Raw genomic sequence first — 21,790 nt, 5'->3', positions numbered from 1 at the left:
AGTTATTTTTCATTTTTGACAAGTATTTATTCTTGCAAGATAACAAATTACTATCCATTACTTTTCTACTAGCTGATCTGAACAATTTTCCATCAGTTATCCCATTTTTAGTGAACTTTCTGCTAAGGTACCCAAATCTATCTACTTACTCCAGTTTTACCTTTATAACTTGCATTTGTTTCTCCATTTTCCCAGTAAAACACAATTACTTTGGTCTTTGGATTTGGAAATTAATCTATCATACTCCTCATTGTATCATTATTATTTATTATTTATTAAAATTCACTTATTAAAAAAAATTCCCAATACCTGAAGGTCTCTGGGTAATATAAAGTAAAACACACATACACAAAATAAGCTGAATGTATATATTATTAAAAAATCTTGTTCCTGTAATCTTTAATTGGGTGAAACAGTTCATCACAGGATAACAATTTTTGAGCCAAGGTACCTCAACTGGGCTAACTTACTTAATGTATCCAAAATCTATCAGACCTATTAAAATTGAAATTCGGCTAATTTTCTAAAACATTTTATGAAGTAAATGTTATTATAAACAGTTTATGAAATAATACAAAATGTCATAAAATATTTCCTGTGCTTACATTTGACTGCACTATATAGTTCAACATGGATGATTTTTAAGGCAGATACATCTCTGAATGTATTCCATCATTTACAGTGAAGGCAATACACTAGAGGTTGTCATTGTTGAAGACATTGAACTATGGTATGGTAAGGAAATATCTCTAAAAGTAGAGGTCTAACAGTCACAGGTTATCTTCAAAAGAAGTATAAAAATAAAAATATTATATAAACCAGGAATAACACTAGTCTAATGAAACTAATGAAAAGTTACAATTATGTTAATTTTAAAGTTAACTGTAATGTGTTTTTATTTGTATCTAACCATTTTTCTATTAAGTTTACATGAATTTTTTAAAATTATTTTTATGTGAGGTTAACCATTAAATACTATTTATACAATATTTAAATAGTCACCTCTTTCATGGAATGAGATGAGTGTATCAGGAACTATAATCTGGCAGCAACAACATTTTTTATTATTTAGCATTTAATCCAGTTTTGAGGCCTATTCCTTGATAGATCTGGGTAGTTTCCAAACAAATTAACATGTAATTGTGATCTCTCATTTGGATTACTAAATGTCTCTACAGGGTGCTGCCGGTGAAGAAAGCTTCATCTGGTTCAAAATGTTGCAGTCTTGATAGTTAATGGTGCCAGTTATTCAGCATATGTGACACTACTGCTGTATTGACTGCCAGTTTGTTTCTAGTGTAATTCAAGATGATAGTAGTTTTATGTTCAGGGTTTGGGGCCAGTTCACCTATGGGATCATCTCTTTCCAGTTGTTTCTGTCTTTTTTAACTAATCAGAAGAAAGGTACATTGTTCCTCCCTCACTTCCTTGTACACCCTCTCCAAACCTTCCTGCACTTACTGGTACCTCGCACATCCCTTTCATCTTCTCCCACCTGTCAGCATCTACTTACTGTGCTGCCCCACTCTTCCACACGTCAGTGTTGGTTTAGAGAGAGTTTTATTTCCCCCAGCAGTTATGTTTCCAGTTTCAGCTCATTCACAGTTGCTAGATTAGAACAGCAATTTGACTCCAGACCAAGTAGATAACAAAGAAATGAACATATGTCAAACTCAAAACAGTCTCGGAAATATAGGTTTTGCCTGGGTAGTTTCAAAAGAGAAACCAAAATCCAGTCTGAGATTTGGAGCTTCCCATTGGGTTTGTAAGCTACTCCAGTGGTCAGAGTTTCAGGGTTTACAAGTAGAAGTCACAGGAACAGGACAGGAATTCAGAGGATTGTTTCCAAAGGAAGTCAGCCATGAACAAGCCCCAGACTAAACTTTTAGGCAATGGCCAATTAGTCCATCAAATAGATAAGCAGCTGTTCAAACAGGGTCCAAAAAACGAACACAGATTCTCCCGGCAACTAAAACTAAATCCACTGCAGTGTCTCACAAACAAACATCTGGCCACGACCCACACCTGTTGCTTCTAGCAATGCCTTGCTCTGCCTGCCATGCTAAATAACTCCCAGTGCAGCCCATGAAGAGAGATGGGGCCTTTTCCCTAGCAATCTGGTAAACCTTCCTCCCTGCCAGTAGTGGGTTCGTACCGGTTTGGACCGGTTCGGCCAAACCAGTAATAACTTGATGGCCTGGGTCACTGGAACTGGCAGCAACCCAGGCCTGCCATGCCCCTGAATCGGTTGTCCTGGTGGCATCATAGCAACCCTCTTGCTTTTGCTTCTGCCCATGCACAGAGCAATTTTAGTTGTACTGAGCATGCACGCACAGCACACATCAAGCAAACAGGCAGTAGAATCTGCCAGAACCCATCGCTGCTCCCTAACCTGTGTATTCTGGCATTCACTGTTGTAGGAAGCTCCTCATCCTCTTTCTCACTGGTCTGCAAGTTCTCCCCAGCCAACTGTTCAGCTGGCAGTTCAGGCTCAATAATTTCTGACATGCCAAGAACAATCTCATTTTCTCTCAAGGCTTCTGGGAAAGAGGTAAAGGAGGCGTCAACTACAGGAGATATCACACACCTGCCTGCCAGCCTGCTTACAAGCTTTCTGGAATTTGCAAGTGAGATTGCTGTCACTAAATGATTGGTTGTGCTTTATGACCATATCATTGGTGGGTTTCAATTATTTTTAGAACCTCTTCTGTAGGTGTCGCTTGCTTTGTGGGAGTGGCTTGCCAGCCATGTGACCGAATGGGAGTGGCTTGCCAGTCATGTGACTGGGTGGGCATGGCCAAATTGTAAACTGTGGTGAAACTCACTTAACAATGCTCTTGCTTAGCCACCAAAATATTGGCTCAGAAACTCTGGCATTTGAAGCATGCAAGTCTTAAAGCTGTCAAGTTACAAGACCCTTGCACCCCATACCCTTTAGAAAAAAAAACACCAGGGGTGTTCAAACCTGGCAGCTTTAAGACTTTTGGAGCTCAACTCCCAGAATTCCTCCTCTCGCTCTTCATCTTGATGATGTGCGGATGGACGGGGGAGGGAGCTGGAATTGGTTCTAAACGGCACTGTAGATTTGTGGGACCTCTTCTATAAAAGAGGTTAGAACCGGCAGGAACCCATCCTTGGACCATATTACCCAGCAGTGGAAATTCTCATCTCAATTGCTATGAAATTAAGGACTACTTGTATACCTTTGGAGCTGTGAAGATGTTGATTGCAAAAATAAATGTTTAAGTTACAAAATAGTACAAGCAATTTAGCAAAATGTTTACACACAGATAGTCACAGTTGTTCACAAATACAAATTAATTAGTTTAGAAAGGGATATTCAAATTTTGCTTTCAATTTTATAGTAAGGCAGATTTTGGAAATAAAATAACAACAAGTAGTATGTTGTAAGTTGAAGTAACTCTTATCATCATTTGATTACTAATAATACAATAAAAGTAATACTAAGTATATACAATTTGATTGCCCATTTCTTTATAATTTGGCTATATACCTTTTTGTGTTCAGTCATCTTATTTAAGATGATTAAAGCTTCTAAATAGTAACAATGCCCAGCAAAGTTCATTCTTTTTCTAAAAAAAGATTCTCCATTATGCTAATTCTCCATTATACCTTTATAGTGCTATAGCAAACTGTTCATGGAGTTTATACTATTACTGACAATTATAAGAGATTATGGAAGTTGTTCAGAATCTGTGGAATATGCCAATAAATTGTCACAGTGTTAGATTATTTATTACCTGTATATTTTATATTATTTGCAAGTATGCACTACCTGCAATATTTAAACTGTGTTTTAGAAACAATATTAACAAAATTTTGTTTTAAAAATTAATTCCAGGTTGCTTTCTCTTTGAGATCTGCATAGACTATAGATTCTTCCTTTAGGCTTTTGAATCTATAGCAGTTGATCAATTGTTGAAGGCAATATGAAACTCATTTCATATAATCTAGTTTCTGAAAATAGCTATTACCCAATAATAACTATTGTTATAACTACATTATCAAATTGGTATCTAGTTGGCCATTTAAACCCTGTTTGGTCCATCTAGTTGCCCTCCAGAAAAGTAGATTTCACTTACCAAAATCTCCTTAATAACATGTCTCTTGCTGATAATTCTGCAAGTTGATATCCACATTTCTGGTGGGTATTCATTCAGAAAACCTAATGTATGCATAACTTAATATTTAAATGGAGATGTCTTAAACTAATTCTTTATTTTGGTCTTTCAACTATATTAGCCATGTTTTGTACTTCTTAGTAAAAAGTTATGTTATGTCAAGAAACCAATTACATACTTCTATGCCTTTTTTTGTAAAGGTTTTCCATGATGTTGCTTATAAAGCCAAAGACAGAAATGATCTATTATCTGGAATTGATGAATTTTTAGATCAAGTGACTGTTCTTCCTCCAGGCGAATGGGATCCTTCAATAAGAATTGAACCACCCAAGAATGTTCCTTCTCAGGTAGGTTCCTCTGCAAATGTAGAGTCTTTTAAAATGCATTATGGTGTGATAAGTGTGATCAAGATTGCATCACAAACCTGAAAAATAAATTTGCAATGAATTGTTTTATTTTATAAAATGATTCAAAAGCAAAAAAAGGAAAAGGAAATAAATTATTTTACAGCTTTTAGATAATTTATTGAACAGGAATGGCTATCATATACAATATGTGACATATCTATGATATATGTTTATATGTATGATATACACTTCACTGTACCTAACATAGATAAATAGTTTACTTACAATTGATTTAAACAAGTTATTATTAATACAGTATTGTGTTAATTATTGGAAATTATTTCCGAGTTGATTAGCTTTTATATAGTTAGCCTGGAATATTAATGTAGATGTGAAGAAGTTGGCTTGAAATTATGCTTGTTATTGAAATATGACTTTATGAGTTGAGTATAGTGCAGTAGCTAAAATGTTAGACTAGAAATGGAGATACCCAGGTTCTAGTTTTTCTTGGGTCATTCACTGTGGGCTAGTTATTTCTTCTGATCATTAATTATTGTTAGATGCTGGACAAAACTTCTCTTCATAGCACACATTGATAGCTTTGCTATATGAACGAGGTAAAAAATAATGTAAAACAAGCAGACCATACTACAAGGGACAAATACTAAGAATAATAACTTTATCATGACATAAAGGCAAAAATCATTTGATTAATATTAATATAGGAGAAGAGGAAGATTCCTAAATTTCCAAATGGAGCTGCTTCTCCTGGAGAACCCCTTAAGGAAGAAGGTCATCATGCTGGACCTGAACTACAAAGAACTGGAAGGTGTGTACAATTTACTTCTGTTATAATAACATCAGTGTGAAAATCTAAATTATTGCTGCTTTAAAAATTTATAAAATGTCATGGATTAAAATTTCTACATAAATATGTTTGATTCATGGCTAATGGTCTATTTTAGTCTCTTAATATGGTAGAAATATTCTTTAGCAGATTCTAGGGACTATATAAAGTTTTAATACAACATCTAAAACTACATTATGAAGATAAAAATAGTTTGAAGACAAAAATTGCCTGTGTGAAACTAGATGTTCAGATTATAGAGATTTCTCACATGTGAAAATTATACAGATATTCTATATGTCCCAATCTTAGCAATTACAACAGAAAAAAATGTTTAAGAAGGATAATATCTTTGTTAAGTTGAATTCTGCAGAAATGTCTTCATATGGAAAATCCTTGTGAAGATATGGTTGCCTAAAATTTAAAGATGAGCTACATTTTATTTAAATAATATTATTAAAGGAAAAATAACCCTGACAAATGGAAGATTTTAAATTTCAATTTCTTTCCAATGTTGTTCATCTCCCTTAGTATGAATACCTGTTTTGCTTTGTTTTCCTCAATTGTAAGCAAAAAATAATCAGCATTGTAACTCAGCTATTTTTTAAAATATTTTTTTCAAAATAATACTTTTTAATCACATTATTTTTCCAATATCTTATAAACAATGAAATAACGCTTTCAAAGACTTGCAGCTAGCTTCCTATTTCTTTAAAATATGTAGATAATATTAAATATTACAATTGTATGTAAGTCTATTTTAAAATTACTCAAGGCATATATTACTATTCACCACAACAACGTACATGCACAAAACTTGATACTGAATGCAGAAGCTCATGCCCTGAAAATGTTTTCATTTAAGAAAAACCCCAGAGACTAACAATGGATACTTTACCATTAAAATGAGTAAATCAGAAGATCAGTTCACTCAGCTGAAAATGTATAGATGAAATTGGAATGTTTGCAACTGTATTGTCAATAAGTTTGGAAAATAAGGCTAATTTATGCTAAAAATCTGCACTGTCAGTCTTGTGTGTCCCATAGTTTTAAACATTCTGGAGTCCTATAGAGTACAGTTTGATGAGTTTCATCTCACCTATTTAGGCTTTTTGGTGGTTTGATACTTGACATCAAAAGGAAAACATCTTTTTTCTTGAGTGACTTCAAGGATGCATTAAGTCTGCAGTGTCTGGCCTCGATTCTTTTCCTATACTGTGCCTGTATGTCTCCTGTAATCACTTTTGGAGGGCTCCTTGGAGAAGCTACAGAAGGCAGAATAGTGAGTACAAAGAATGGTAGTAGCCAGGATTTTAGCTTTTCAGAGGCAAGTGACTGTGTTCATTTGTCTCCTTTATTTCTACTTTTATTTGAAGACCTTTATCAACCTCCTTTTGACTAGCCCTGCCCAATAATACATGTTTCTCAAATATGTGGAAAAAATGGAGAACAGGAGGAGATGTACAGTTAAGGTAAAAATTATCCTGCCTTGATGAATCTGTTTCATGGTCCGAGAAACAACTTCCATTGTGTTTTTAAAAGGCCTTAACCTAGTAATGGAAAAATATTTGTTACATCTTCATAATATATTCAAGAATGCTAATTCAGAGATCTTGTTTGTTTTGAAAAAATATGTTTTTAAAATGTTTTGTAAATAAAATTCAGCATTCTGCACTAAACTAAATGTCATGCACACATGCATGTAACAAAATTCAAAGTAATTTTTTGTTAGAGAAAAGCTGTTTCAAAAAGTGATATGCCAACAAAATATTTTTTTATCTTTATATTAATTTCTCTATCATATTTCATTTGGTGTGAAAACCATTTATTACTACCTTTCCTTCCCCATCTACCCAAGTCCAGGCTTGAATGTTCCTGGGGATATAGCAGTAGAGAAAGGAAGGCAGAAAAATGGTAAAATGTATTTTCTTACTGGTCCTCCAAACAGAAAAATTCTCTTAAATCTGCTTTTCTCTACAACAATATTTGGATTTGAATGCATGTTATGCAACACCTAGTTTGGTTTTAAAATATTTGTTTTCTATTGCCAGAGGAAAAATATATTTCTAAGGATAACTTGAATGTGAACTCTAAGAAGTTTGGTCAACTATATTTTCATGATAAGATTAAGTGTATCAGCCATAACAACAGTTGGTTTATCCTAGCTTTCAAATTCATGACTTACTTAATTAATCAAATATATACATTAATAGAATTACTGAATATAAGTTACTTGTGCTCATCATTTTAGTTTGTAACTAGCACTTATAAAACTACTTTTTGAAGGTGTTATGGCATATAATATCCTAGTGCAAATGTATTCTTCCATGCACAGGGTGGAAAACCTATGACTTGTGAATCATATACTCTCCTGAATCAAATTTTTGTCATCTCTAGAACATTCTCACTTTGTTTGATGAAATTTGGCAGCCATACAACGCAGTTTTTGCCTATAGAACTTTTCACATTTGGAGACCAAAATAAATTACCTTCCATATCAACCTCCATATGGTTCAATTAACACATTTGCTTAATGGATACACCCCAAATTAGCAAAGAGGGTATAACATTTGTCTCAATTCATTACATTATTTCCACCACCATCCCAGTTTTTGAAATGGATAACTTTTATAAATAAAAAGCATACTCCCCTTCTACAAAATGGATACCTGTCCCCTTTTGGACTACGTGCTTGTAGTCCTTAAACCTATTTACATATATATTGAAAAGTTAACTTTACTGTCTAGGACAATATCAGTACTTTGAATTTTACTAAATTTGTTCTCTATCTGGACATCTTGAAAAACACACACACACACAAAATCTTTCCTTAGAGCTAGTTTTCTATACTACAATATGACTTGATAATATGATGTTCAATGTCTATGATGACCATACAGCTTACTACCCATAGCTAAAAAGATGCTATTTAGCACTATTTTTGTGCTAAAATAGTAGTTTTAACTGTATGTCATGAAACTGCTGATTTTTAAAATGTCCATTTTTAATGTCCATTGAAAAATACCTGATAATTTATTTTCTAGTTGTCTGGAGTTGTTTGCTACCTTCACAGCTTGATGTTCATGAGTACATTAGTTCTTACATGTTTGTGTTTAAACAAATAACTTAATCTTAATAATAACCATAATAACCTAAGATTAATAATAATCTTAATAACCTAGGACACAGGTTTTGAGTACTGGTACATGTGATTTTTTTTCATACCTCCAGAATTGTGATTTCCACAGTATATTTGCTGTGAATAGCTTAGGTTAATGCATTGATCAGCTCAGACTTAATTGTGTGTATCTTTGAAGTATGATTGTATATGCTAAGGGCTGGTTGTGCCCCAGGTTAACTCTAAACCCACTGACCTTTATGTTTCTGTGATGATTGATTATTTTAGTGTGCACAGTATCAACTTATATTTGCCCAGAAAATGTTTTTTGTTGATCTTAAATACTATGCAGTGAATTCAAAGTAATTAAATTTGAGGTTGTTTGGATATTTTAAATTTACTTTTGGTATTTTAAAGTACATAAAATATAATTTTAAGTACTCCCATTCCCTTTTATAGAAAATAAAAGGGGACATAGTTGCTGGGCATTTATGGACACTGTAACTGAGCAAATGCATTACTGAACAGGATGATAACTACTTGATCTATTTATAATTCCTATTGTCTGTTTATTTCTTTTCAATAATAGTATCCTCATTGCTCTGTTGCATTCAGTAAATTTTTGAGTTCTATGAATTGTTTGCTTTAATACAAGCTTCATGCACAGCTTGGCTAAAGGTTTGTTTCAAACATGCTTTCTTTATACAGGAGAAGTTATCCTTGTTTTCCTACTTTAATTAGATTTGGTATGTTACAAGTATTCTTGTGATTAATATGCCAAAACAATTAATCTTTCTTTAGGTTTTTGTATAAATTTATACTTTAATTGGACTATTTCATACTGAATATTTAATTACTTATCTACAATGTAAAATAAAATGTATTAGCTAATAATATTTGTAACATTCTAACAGTTGATGCTGTTAACTAATATATGAAAATACACATTATTAAATGCTTAGTTTTATCTTCAGTGAATCACAGGATTCTTTTTCCCTCCCTCCAGAGTGCAATAGAGTCTTTATTTGGAGCATCATTAACTGGAGTTGCCTATTCACTTTTTTCTGGGCAACCTTTGACAATATTGGGCAGCACTGGACCAGTACTAGTATTTGAAAAAATATTGTTTAAATTTTGCAAGTAAGTACATTTTTCATTCTCAAAAATTCAATGTTCTATTAGCTATTAGTTTTTTTGAGGCACACTGACGTATAGTAGTTTCAAACAGATCTAATATATTTGCATGATTCAATTTAGCAAGAAATAAAAAAAATCAGGATTGCATTTAGAGTTCTCACGAAGGTCAAATAAGACTTAATTCTAGAACAAAGCTAGTTCATCATTTCAAATATTAATTTTTGATTCACCAGGAATTAAGTTACAAATTGTCTTCTTCATTTCAACTTATTAGCAAATTTTCAAGGTATTTATCCTGACACAATTTAAATAAATAAATAAATATGAAAAACAAATTACACAAAAGATCAATATTAAAAAAGTGCATCAAACGGCAAATGGAATATTGTTTTAAGACCAGGGACATATGTGGTAGGAGGAAATGCATCAGAAAAATTAGCATGGTATCCATGACTAAAAAAAACAACACCTAAATTTTTATATATAATATGCAATACATGTTAAAAAGGAAATGGTTTTTACCCCACAGTTGCAGGGTTTTTGTTTGTTTGTTTTGCTTTCCCTATGTTTGCACTTAGAATCATAGAATCATAGCACCATAGGGCTGGAAGGAACCTTGGAGATATTCTAGTCCAACCCTGTGCTCAAGGCAGGAGACCTTGCTATCCATGGTCAGGAAGGAGAGAAGGAAAAACATGAAACTGACATGCCAGACTGTCTCAGGACCCAGTTGGTACCAAAGAATTTATAAAGAAGCTCTTAAAAGATGCCAGAAATTAAAGATGATATGCATTGAAAAAGTTCTAATTGCCATGCATCTTCAGAAGGCAATAATGCCTCAGACTAGCTTCTGCAACAGATATGCTATTCCTGATTTTAAAGCTTTACAATTTAAAATTTTCAATCATTTTTTTTTCAGTTGTTGAAATGTCATTCAAAATTAAAAGATTAAAAACAAACAAACAAAATCAAAACAACTAGTTGGCCACTTTATTGAAACAAAATAAAAATCTGTATTTTGAAGTTTATTATTGATCTATAGCTGTATTTATTTGCTTGGGACGATTCAGTTCTCCTCAAAATCTGTTATATAGTATTGTGTGCATATATATATATATATATATATATATATATATATATATATATATATATATATATATATATATATATATATATATATATATATATATATATATATATATATATCTTTATCAACTTAGTGTTTAACAGAATGCATTGCAATAGTGAAAATCATTCTTATAAATCATATTCCTAATATATGATTCTATGTTGCCTTTTTCAACAGAGATTATGGACTTTCTTATCTTTCTTTACGAACCAGTATTGGTCTGTGGACATCATTTTTATGCATCCTGTTGGTAGCAACTGATGCAAGCAGCCTTGTGTGTTACATTACTCGATTTACTGAAGAGGCTTTTGCTGCTCTGATTTGCATAATATTTATATACGAAGCACTGGAAAAGCTCTTTCATTTGGGAGAAGTATATCCTTTCAATATGCACAATGACCTTGATAAGCTGACATTGTATTCGTACGTGTGATTTTTAAATAAAATTATGTTCTTTTACTGTTTTATTTGAACTTACCTAGAAATTTTGAGAACCAGATTAAGCCAATAGTTCATCTAAGAAAGTAATCAAATAGTTTAGATGCAGCAGAATTATTCTCTTGTTATATGATTTCTTTGATTACTTAATGTATCTCTTAATGTATGTTCTAATTGTTTGGATATTTCTCATTCCACTCCTTTTCTTTGCTTTTTGTCTTTACCTCTAATATTGAAAAGAAGGACCATGAGTGTTTATTTTTAGAGTGAGTCATCAACTCTTTATTAAACCAATTTGTTTTGAAAATGCATTGCATTTTCTGTTTTAGGTTATTTCATTATTTCATAGCAAATGTTCTTCATTTCCATTATTCTATTTTCAAAATATGAGTTTAATATTAAAATATATAAATACAAAACACTGATTCAAATGATGAATTTTAAATTTGCTAGATGTGTATGTGCTGAACCTCCAAATCCCAGTAATGAAACCTTAGAGCTATGGATGAAAGCCAATACATCTCTGGATACCATACCATGGACCAACCTCACAGTTAAGGTGAATGGCTTGAAAAGTGATGTAAAATTTCATATTACAGTGCTAATCAAAAAGAAAATAACAAATTGCATTTGATATATGGCTTGGGGAACGTGTGCTACATGCAGCCTGTGCTAGACCTCCCAAGGCTTCCCCCCACCCACCATCAGCACTTACCTGGATTCCCTCTGCTAATCCATGATCAGAGAATGGATAGCAATGCGGGGACTACAATCATAAAGTGATGAAGCCACGTGACATCTTACAATTGCATCAGATATGACCAAAATTCCAGTCCCAATTGTGATGGTAAGGTGAGAGCCAACTGTATGAGCTATCAAGACAATGTCCACTGTTAAAAATCACATAGCCCCCCCCCCCATGACAATCTGTCTCCTTAGATCTTGATATTTATATGGTTCCTACATGTGAATTCATGTACCTTGCTGTTGGTTGTCTTCTTCTCTTCTATGTTTCCCAGTTTTACAGCATTCTCTACAGAACCAGAACTTTGTATAATGTGTTTGAAGTAGGATAAGTTGAACTTATTTGTTCCTTGAGTGAAAATTCTGGGTTGATTTATTCAATAATAAATTGTTTTTGTTGCTGTCACAATACTTCCAAGATCTTTTTCAACACCAATTTTTTTAAAAAAGTATTCTTTCTGTCCTACTTCATCAAAGTGCATCTTTTGCTTCCATAGGCTGCCATAGGGAATGCCACTGCTTGGACTGTTTTAGTCTTTGTAGGTACAGATATGTCACAACATTTAGTTATTCCTTCCAAGCCTTCATAGCTACTTTGCCAAGTGCTAATCTATGATATATTTCTCAGCTGCTTCTTTCCTTATTGTCAGTTGTTGATCCTAAAAGACAGAAACTGTCTAACTCTTTGAAAATCATCAGTTCTAAGATTGGTTGTTTTACTTGTTGTTTACTTTAGTTTCTTGTTGTTTACTTTAATTTCTTTTTTCATATTTCATTTTAGCTTCATTTTTTTCAATTTGTCCCTTGACTATTATTACTAGAGTTTGCATATCTTTGTAAGTACGCTCCATGCAAAGATGGCAGCTTCAGAATAAATTTCCCAAAATCTTTCCTTGCTTTACCCCTTCCCTCCCCACAAACGTGCAAACAGATAAAAAAAGTGGTAGACTTCTTGATCTATCTATTCTCCCCATCCCATTTGGGTAGTGAAACTAAACTCTGCACGTCTATCCTTCTATCTTGATCACCTTTAACTATTTAATTTGCTAAGTGTATTACATTAGGTGCTTCTGGAAATAGAGGTGATAACGTATGAAGGTGGTGGCCTTTCAGCTCCAGCGATCCTTGGAGGAAGCCAGTTATCTTGATCTATTCCCGTCCGGCTTCAGACCTGGCTACAGCACAGAAACCGCTTTGGTCGCGTTAACTGATGATCTCTGGAGAGCCAGGGATGGAGGCCATGCCTCCATCCTGGTGCTCCTTGACCTCTCGGCGGCTTTCGACACCATCGACCATGGTATCCTTCTGCGACGACTGTGGGAGGTGGGGGTGGGAGGCACTGTTTTACGGTGGTTCTCCTCTTACCTCTCGGACAGTTCGCAGTCGGTGTTAGTCGGAGGGCAGAGATCGACCCCTAGGCCCCTAACGCATGGGGTGCCACAGGGTTCGGTCCTGTCCCCCCTTCTTTTTAATATCTACATGAAACTGCTGGGTGAGATCATCCGACGGCACAGGATAAAATACCATCAGTATGCGGACGATACACAGTTGTATCTGTCCGCCCCGTGCCAACTCAATGAAGCGATGGATGTGATGAGCCAGGGTCTTGAGGCTGTTAGAGACTGGATGGGGGCTAACAAGCTTGTGCTCAATCCAGAAAAGACCGAGTAGCTGTTGTGCTTCCCTCCCATGAATTGGCCAAGTGTTCCATCTCTCAGGCTGGTGGGTCAAATTGTACGCCCCTCAGATAGGGTTCGCAACTTCGGAGTCCTCCTGGACCCTCAGCTGACTTTTGAACACCATTTGTCAGCTGTAACCAGGGGGGCATTTGCCCAGGTTCGCCTGGTGCACCAGTTGCGTCCCTACCTGAACCGGGAGGCCCTCACAACAGTCACTCGTGCCCTTGTGACCTCTAGGCTGGAGTACTGCAATGTGCTCTACATGGGGCTGCCCTTGAAGAGTATTCGGCGACTTCAGCTGGTACAGAATGCACCCGCGCGAGCGATCGTGGGTGCACCTCGATTCACCCACATAACACCTATCCTCCGCGAGCTGCACTGGCTGCCTGTTGATCTCCGGGTGCGTTTCAAGGTGCTACTTGTCACCTACAAAGCCCTTCATGGTATTGGATCTGGGTACTTGAGAGACCGCCTACTGCCAATTACCTCCATTAGACCGATAAGATCGCATAGATTAGGCCTCCTCCGAATTCCATCTGCCAGCCAGTGTAGACTGGCAACTACCCAGAGGAGAGCCTTCTCGGTGGCTGCTCCGACCCTCTGGAACGAACTCCCCGTGGAGATCCGGACCCTCACTACCCTCCAGACCTTCCACGCCGCCCTTAAAATCTGGCTATCCCGGCTGGCCTGGGGTTAAAGACTCTAACCCCTACTCGAATTGTATGACTGTTGAGTTCTTAAATGATGTAGTGCCTTTATGTTGTAAATTGTTTGTCCTCCCCCCCCCCTTTGAACTGTGAGCCGCCCTGAGTCCCCCCAGGGAAAAGGGTGGCATACAAATAAAGTGAAGTGAAGTGAAAGTGAAACTTACCTTGATAAGTGACTGGAAGCTGAAGACAAGAGGAAAAGAGCTTAAATAAGTGAGGAGGGAGTAAAGCAAGGGAAATATTTTAGGAAACTCGCCCAGAAGTTGCTGCCTTTCCATGCATGACACTGACTTCCTCAAAGCTAGTAAGAGCTAGGAGAGGCTGTCTGTCTCCCGACTGCTAGCTGATCGGGATCAAAGCCTAGTCCACAAGCATGGTGTCCTTTGTAAAATGCCACTGGCATTTAAGCCTTCTCACTTAAGGACACTTATTACTTCTGGCCATAATGGGAGGCTCATTATAATCATAAATTGAGGGTTATCTGTATATGGTAGTTTTTTCATAGGGTGTTGAGATGTTTTGGAATTCCCATTATCCTAAACACAATTTGATATGATTAACATGGTGAAAGGTCTTTTTATGATCAATGTAGCAAATGACTACTTTTGGTATTGATTAACTTAGTTATCTGGTATGCATCAGCAATACTGTCTCATGTTCTTTGCCCTTTTTAAAACTCAGTGTGAACATCTGGCATCTCCCTTTTCATGTAGGCATCTAATCTGTCTTGAAACATCCTAAGCATTATTTTGCTAGCATGGGAAATTAAGATGATTATATAATTTACAAACTTCGTGTAAATTCTTCAATAAGCGTTCTCCAGATTTGTTGGTATAAGTTGGTTAAAATCTTTATTTATTCTTTATCAATTTCTGTAGTTTTTCCATCAGTTCCTATAGCTTTGCAACTTGTAATAACCAAAGTGCTGATCTAATTTAATCTTCTAGTACTAAAGGTAAGTAGGGAATATCTTGTAAGTAAGGAATATTTTATAAGCTATCTTGAATGTTGATATTTGTAACAGAATTACAGTTAAGATAATTGGCTATTAACTATTGTTTAGAACGTCAATTCAATGTTGGGATTTCCACCTGAGCTAAGAAATATTTCCTACTATGTTTCCAATTTCAGTGCCTTTGCAGATGTTGATTCTTGTTTCTTTCAACAGCTCTTTGTAACAATTTTTCAGGTTTTTACCTGAAAGTTTTGTCTTTCTTGGCTTTGGCTTCTTTTATCTTTTTAGCAGTTTTCATTGTTTGTTCTCACATCCAGTTTCTTCTTTTTCTTAATCTTTGGCAATCTCTTTTCACATTCAAAACTTCTCTAAGTTCATTTCAAATTTCTCTGGTGTTCCATCAATGAGGGTTAGGACTTCAAAGTGATCCCTGATGCTCTCCTTGAAATGGTGGGTATATGTTTAATATTATATCATGAAAACTGGTTGGTTTCTTCTTTAGGCTTACCTTGAAGTTTGCTCATGAACAGTTTATGATCTCTTCCACAGTCTGCATTGCCATATCTTTGATGCCATAATAGAGCTTTGTATAGGAGAAATATATCTCATCAAATTTCAGTGGTCTTCATATGGTGCTGGTCCATGTATAAAGGCAGCATTTTGGTTGTTGAAGTCCTGTTACCTATGAAGAAATTATTGGTGTGACAGAAATTGAAAAGTCAGTCTTTCGCTTCATTTCAATTCCCTAAACTATACAACTCTTTAATATTTCTAACTTCTAGCCTTCAGTCTTGCTTGGTATATTTTGACATATTTATTAACTTGATCATGAAATCTCCTCTTCAGCATCAGTTTTTGGAACATAAAGTAGTATAGCTATCATTTAAGTGGTTGTCCACAAAGTCTAATTAATAATATTTGGTCATTGATTGCATTGTAACCAAGTACTGTTCTTAGTATAGAAGAAATAGTATAATTTCTTCTTTGTTTTTAATATTCTGAGCAATAAACAATATGATTTCCTAACCGAAAGTGTCCAATCCCAGTTCATTTCATTTTGTTAATCCATAAAATGTCTATTTTCATTCAAAGGGCAAATTATGCTAAACATGGGAAGAAATTTGTTTATTTATGGAGCTTTTAGGCTTTTCTAGTTAGAACTATAGTTCCCCCCCCCCCAAATAAGACAGGATCTTATATTAATTTTTGCTCCAAAAGATGCATTAGGCTTATTTTCTGGCTAGGGTTTATTTTTGGGAAATATGCTATTAAAATGTGTCTATCTGGCTGACATTATTAAATGGGGATTATTTTTGGAATAGGGCTTAAATTATGAACATCTGGAAAAATTATGCCAGGGCTTATTTTCTGGTTGGGTCTTATTTTCAGGGAAACACGGTAATTCTGAGTAGTTGGAGCTAATTATTAAATTTATTTGTATTTTTGCATATTAAAACATTAAACTGTTTTTTAATTAACAAGTGAATGTTGGTTGGTCTATATTCAAGCAACTGTAAGATTTTTATTTCATGGGTGATGAAATTATAATACACACAAATTTAATTTCAGATGTGAATATTCTTAATGCAGCATTTGATTTATGTTTGTGTTTGTATTTACAGGAATGCAATAATCTTCATGGCATATTTGTTGGATCAGCTTGTGAACATCATGGTCCATATTTCCCAGATGTTCTTTTTTGGTCTGTTATATTATTCTTTACAACATTTTTCCTCTCCTCCTTTCTCAAGCAGTTTAAGACCAAACGTTATTTTCCCACTAAGGTAATTGTGATAGCTTTTATATCTTTACATACTTTTTACAGCAAGTATTTTGCCGAAGATAATTTGACTTGTAATGTTAAAGGCAAAGAATATATTATTTTAATATTTTCCAATATTCCTCCTGCATCCTTAGTCTTATTGATACACAAAGGATCTTGAAGCTGATTTGCATATCCAGACTATTGCAGCATGGCTACAGAACAAGTAGACATTTCTTTGCTGCTCTTTCATTCTTATTCCTGTGGCCACAGTATTCTACATTAAAGTTGTAATACTTAAGTGTTAATGAATATAACTAATAAAATATCAATAATATAATATTAATGATTAATATAATATGAATTATTACTATGTAATACAATAAAAAAATTAACAAAATTTCCTAAGCACTATAGAAAAAATTGAATTCTGCTTTCGAAAGTCAGAGTTGGGAAAACAAGCTTTAGCATTGAATATCTCTCCTAATATCCCTCCAAACAGTTTAAAGTGTATGTTTTAGACTGCTACCTGATTCGGTATCATTTTCTGCAATATTTATTGTGATATGAATGATATGGTACGATACATACAATTTGAAATAGCACAGCTTTTAGCTTAAACAAGTGCACAGTTAGCAACTCATGTTATATTATGATGATAAATTATTAGAGCTGAACTTGAACAATTGTAACAAAAGTTTTTTAAAGGCTAATACATATACATACATTGCTAGTATTTTTAATTAACATTAAAGTGAAGCATTAAATTGATCATTGTTAACCTGATTAAAGTTTGAGAAATGATGCATTGGAACAATGCTAAATTACATTTAATTAGGCAGAAAAATTGCTGATGACAATGAGCATAGCTTGCTATCTAGTTTTTAAATTCTGTGTATTGAGTATTTTCATTATGCATTGTAAAATAAGGAGAAATACTTTAATTGTTGACATAGGTTTTTAAATTGTTAAATAAATTATTTTACAAGATTTTGCTTTAACATTTAGATTTATTCATGAAGAATTTTTTTTCATTAGCAGGTGACTCCTATTTTAAAATATTCTAAAATTAAGATGTTAGAGCATATTACAGAGTCTGAATAATTATAAATGTTATAGTACTTCAGAACTATTTCATTGCACATAAGTATTTGAAATGTCAAAGTGCTTTTATGCTTCTTTCTTTTTTTAGGTACGATCTACAATAAGTGATTTTGCTATATTTTTGACAATAGTGATTATGGTTTGCATCGATTATCTTGTTGGAGTTCCTTCTCCTAAACTAAATGTGCCTGAAAAATTTGAAGTAAGCAAATGCTTTTTAATTTTCACTTAATAAACTCTAAAATACTATCCATTAAATCCTCAGGAAAAATTATTTAATAAAAAAAGTAGCTGTTGATGTGATAGACTGCAGCAGCCGGATTATTCATTAGCTTTGTAGATGCTTGATAGAATAACATCCAATGACATATTATACCAGTGGAATTCATATATTTGATTGCATATTTCATGGTTTTAACTCAAGCAGCTTTCTGCAGCTCTATGAAAATCACATTATGGCAATAAAATGGAGCAGTTTGTTCCTGGGCTGGATGGTGGCCTAGCAGAAGCATCTGTCAGTCTGGCATGCTCATGTGGAGATTGTACTAAGCAAAATGGGACAACATGTCTCTATGCCACATGCTGGTTTCATGGAAGTGGTCACTATTTTGCTCTATGCACATGGGCATGTAAAAATAGCAACCATTTCCATGAGGCTGCCATATAACTCAGGGACACGTGGCCTGTCCTATTTTCCAACATGCAGTCTAGAAATCTTTTAAAAATAAATGATGAAGAAGGTATGGGACATAGTGGGGTGGGAATCAGGCCTTCGGGACTCAGTACAAGGGTAGGGTGACCAGACGTCCCACATCTGGTGGGACAGGCACGATTTTTCATCATTTTTCCCGCATCCCGCCTGCTTCTCAAAAACTCCGGCTTTATTTTGGCGCTCGCTGGCTCCCCCGCCCATCATCAGCTGCTGCTAGCTCACTCGTTCCGTTCCCCCATCTATTCTATCTACACTAAAAATCTAAGCCAGCCCAGCCTGCCGCTCACTGATTGGCCTGGACTCCAGCCAATCAGTGAACTGGCTGGGATGGAAAACGCGGCGTGCTTAAAGTTTTCCATCCCAGCCAGCTCACTGATTGGCTGGAGTCCGCTTAGCATACCACATGGGTTCCCTGCCCATCCGTTGCCGCTCGCATGGGTGGAGTAGCGTAGCGAGTGAGCGGGGAGCGAGCTCGCCTTTCCAGCTCCACTTCCGGACAAGCCGTGGGAAAGCCTCTGTGAAAAGTGCCACCTGGGGCCACCGCTTCTTCTCCGAACTCAGAGTAAGTGACGGGCGGGGCGAGTGAGCGAGGGCATGGTGGTGGGATCGCCGCCCGCTGCACTGCAGCTGACTCACCCCGGGCCGGGCGGGCTGGGAGGCTCTGGGCGTCCGGGTGGGAGGAGCGCAGAGGAAGGCAGAGCGGCGCTCAACACGACTCTGCTATTTCTGCTGGAGGAGCCCCTAGATAGGGAAGGCGGGTGGCGAGGCAGAGCAAGGGAGTGCAAACGGTGGATCCCGGGCTCATATGCAGAGGGAGCTCTCCAGGCACAGGAGCGCTGGAAAAGTGCTCTGCTCATACACCCACCGGGACGGAGCACGCTCGTTCGCTTGCTCCAGCCCTGCCTGCCGGCACGACTTTGAAGTGTTGGCTTGCCGCTTGCCTTCCACGTCAGCCCACGCGGAAGGCAATCCAGCCCTTTCAAAGTCATGCCGGCAGTTTAGAACTCGCCTGCCATTCAGCGAAACATCTTTCGCTGAATGGCGGCCGAGGGGCACGCTAAAGTGCCGGCATGAGTTTGAAGGGCTGGCTTGCCGCTTGCCTTCCACGTCGGCCCGACGAGCCATGTAGATCCCTTCTTCTTTTCCTTCCCCCCTCCCTCCTTCCTTCCTCTCCTTCCCACTCCTTGCAACTGGCGGCGGCGAAATTGTAGTGATCCGAAGGGTTTGATGGCTGGCACAATGAAGGTCTTCTTCATCTCCTTTACCTCCGCAGTGTCCCCCATTTTCCTCCCCTCCCCCACCCACGGAGCCTCTTCCCCTCCCCTCCCCCTACAAGGGATCTACAACCCATGCGGGAAGTTTGGGGGCGGGGGGTTGCATCTTTTCCCTGGCTTCTCCGAGCTTCGTTCCTCCCACTTCCGCTCCTTCAGCTGGAGACAATTACACCCCCCCCCAAAGAATCCTAGGCACACAAACAAGCAGCTTCCCCACCGTGGGCTTTGTTCTTAACCGACAACGGGCAAAGGGAATAGAGAGAGGCAGCGGCGAGGCTACCTTTTGCGGGGAGAGCAGGAGCTTGGCTAACCGTGGAAATGTGCCCTGGGGCTGGGATCCAAGATGCGCTTAACTAGGCGAGGAACTTGTGCGGATCCGCCAAGGTGTGGGAACTGAGGAAAAGAATAGACAGGGGACACGTGTGGAGAAGGAGAAGTGTGCTGAGTCCTAAGACACTGGCGATCTGGGGCTGCTGTAAGCAAGCGCTGGGCTTCAGGGGAGGGGGGATGTGCAACCCCCCTCCTCTAATGCTTCTGGCTCTTCTAAAGGAGGGGGTCGGCGGGGGGCTTGTGCATACCCTCCCCCCTATTCCCGCATCTCCTTGCAGGAACCCCCAATCACCAGGGGCATCAGACTCCAAATCCCATCGCAGCAGCCCCCAATGGCCAGTGTCTTAGGACTCCAAATCCCATCGCAGGAATCCCCACTCGCCAAGATTGTAGGACTCCAAGTCCCATCCCATCTGCTTCTAGATCTCCCTCGCAAGCTTCAGCAGCCCCAATGACAGCTTGGCACGCTGCTTGTTTGTGTGCCTGGGATTCTTTGGAGTATGTGTGTGTAATTGTCTCCAGCTGAAGGAGCGGAAGCAGGAGGAACGAAACTCGAAGAAGCCAGGGAAAAGATGCAACCCCCCCCCAAACTTCCCGCATGGGTTAAAGTAGAGCCTTCATATGGAATCTCCCCCCTTCCTCTCGGCTTTGACCTAGGGAGATCCCAGGCGCTCCCGCCACCCAGCTGGAAAGGAGGAAAAATGCGTGGTTGGGGAGAATCAGTGAGCCGGAGAAGGCTGTGGGTGTCTCCGCCATACACTCAGGCTCCAGCCCTGCTGCTGCTGCTACTGAGCAGAAGCCTGGCAACTGACAATGGCAATCCGTCTTGCTTTCTCACTCCACTCCTCTTTCCCAACGCAAAGAGAGATAAGGCAGAAGAAGGGAGGGTAGCCGATGCCGACTGACAAGAGGCACGTCCTCCGCACCCTTAAAATCCCCATTTCCTCCGCACTCCAGGGGTAGGATACTGCAAAATCCCCATTCCCTCCCCCACTCCAGGGGAAGGATACTATAAAATCCCCATTCCCTCCCCACTCCAGAGGTAGGATACTGCAAAATCCCCAATTCCTCCCCACTCCAGGGGAAGGATACTATGAAATCCCCAATTCCTCCCCACTCCAGGGGAAGGATACTATGAAATCCACATTTCCTCCCCACTCCAGGGGTAGGATACTGCAAAATCCCCAATTCCTCCCCACTCCAGGGGAAGGATACTATGAAATCCCCATTCCCTCCCCACTCCAGGGGTAGGATATTATGAAATCCCCAATTCCTCCCCACTCCAGGGGAAGGATACTATGAAATCCCCATTTCCTCCCCACTCCAGGGGTAGGATACTGCAAAATCCCCAATTCCTCCCCCCCC

General features: G+C 37.5%; 1 protein-coding gene across 9 annotated transcripts in view; it reads left to right on the top strand.

Annotated features, from left to right (window-relative positions):
• The window catches only part of SLC4A7 (solute carrier family 4 member 7), a 142,106-nt gene that overhangs the window by 94,650 nt on the left and 25,666 nt on the right, over positions 1-21,790 (top strand). For 8 of the 9 annotated variants that reach the window (XM_087712885.1, XM_087712883.1, XM_087712888.1 and 5 more), the window contains 8 exons: positions 4,343-4,489; positions 5,215-5,318; positions 6,444-6,618; positions 9,461-9,594; positions 10,898-11,143; positions 11,612-11,717; positions 16,866-17,027; positions 18,198-18,311. In XM_087712885.1, coding sequence (XP_087569011.1) covers positions 4,343-4,489; positions 5,215-5,318; positions 6,444-6,618; positions 9,461-9,594; positions 10,898-11,143; positions 11,612-11,717; positions 16,866-17,027; positions 18,198-18,311 — 1,188 coding nt within the window. The remainder of the gene's footprint in view (positions 1-4,342; positions 4,490-5,214; positions 5,319-6,443; positions 6,619-9,460; positions 9,595-10,897; positions 11,144-11,611; positions 11,718-16,865; positions 17,028-18,197; positions 18,312-21,790) is intronic. The other variant, XM_014057075.2, reaches the window with a different exon arrangement.

The sequence above is a fragment of the Thamnophis sirtalis genome, unplaced genomic scaffold, assembly GCF_051295495.1.
Source record: "Thamnophis sirtalis isolate CommonGarterSnake01/CBP01778 unplaced genomic scaffold, rThaSir2_p1.2 scaffold_4, whole genome shotgun sequence".
Taxonomy (NCBI): Eukaryota; Metazoa; Chordata; class Lepidosauria; order Squamata; family Natricidae; genus Thamnophis; species Thamnophis sirtalis.
Note: the sequence above shows the minus strand (reverse complement) of the source record. Positions and strands in the feature narration are given on the sequence as shown.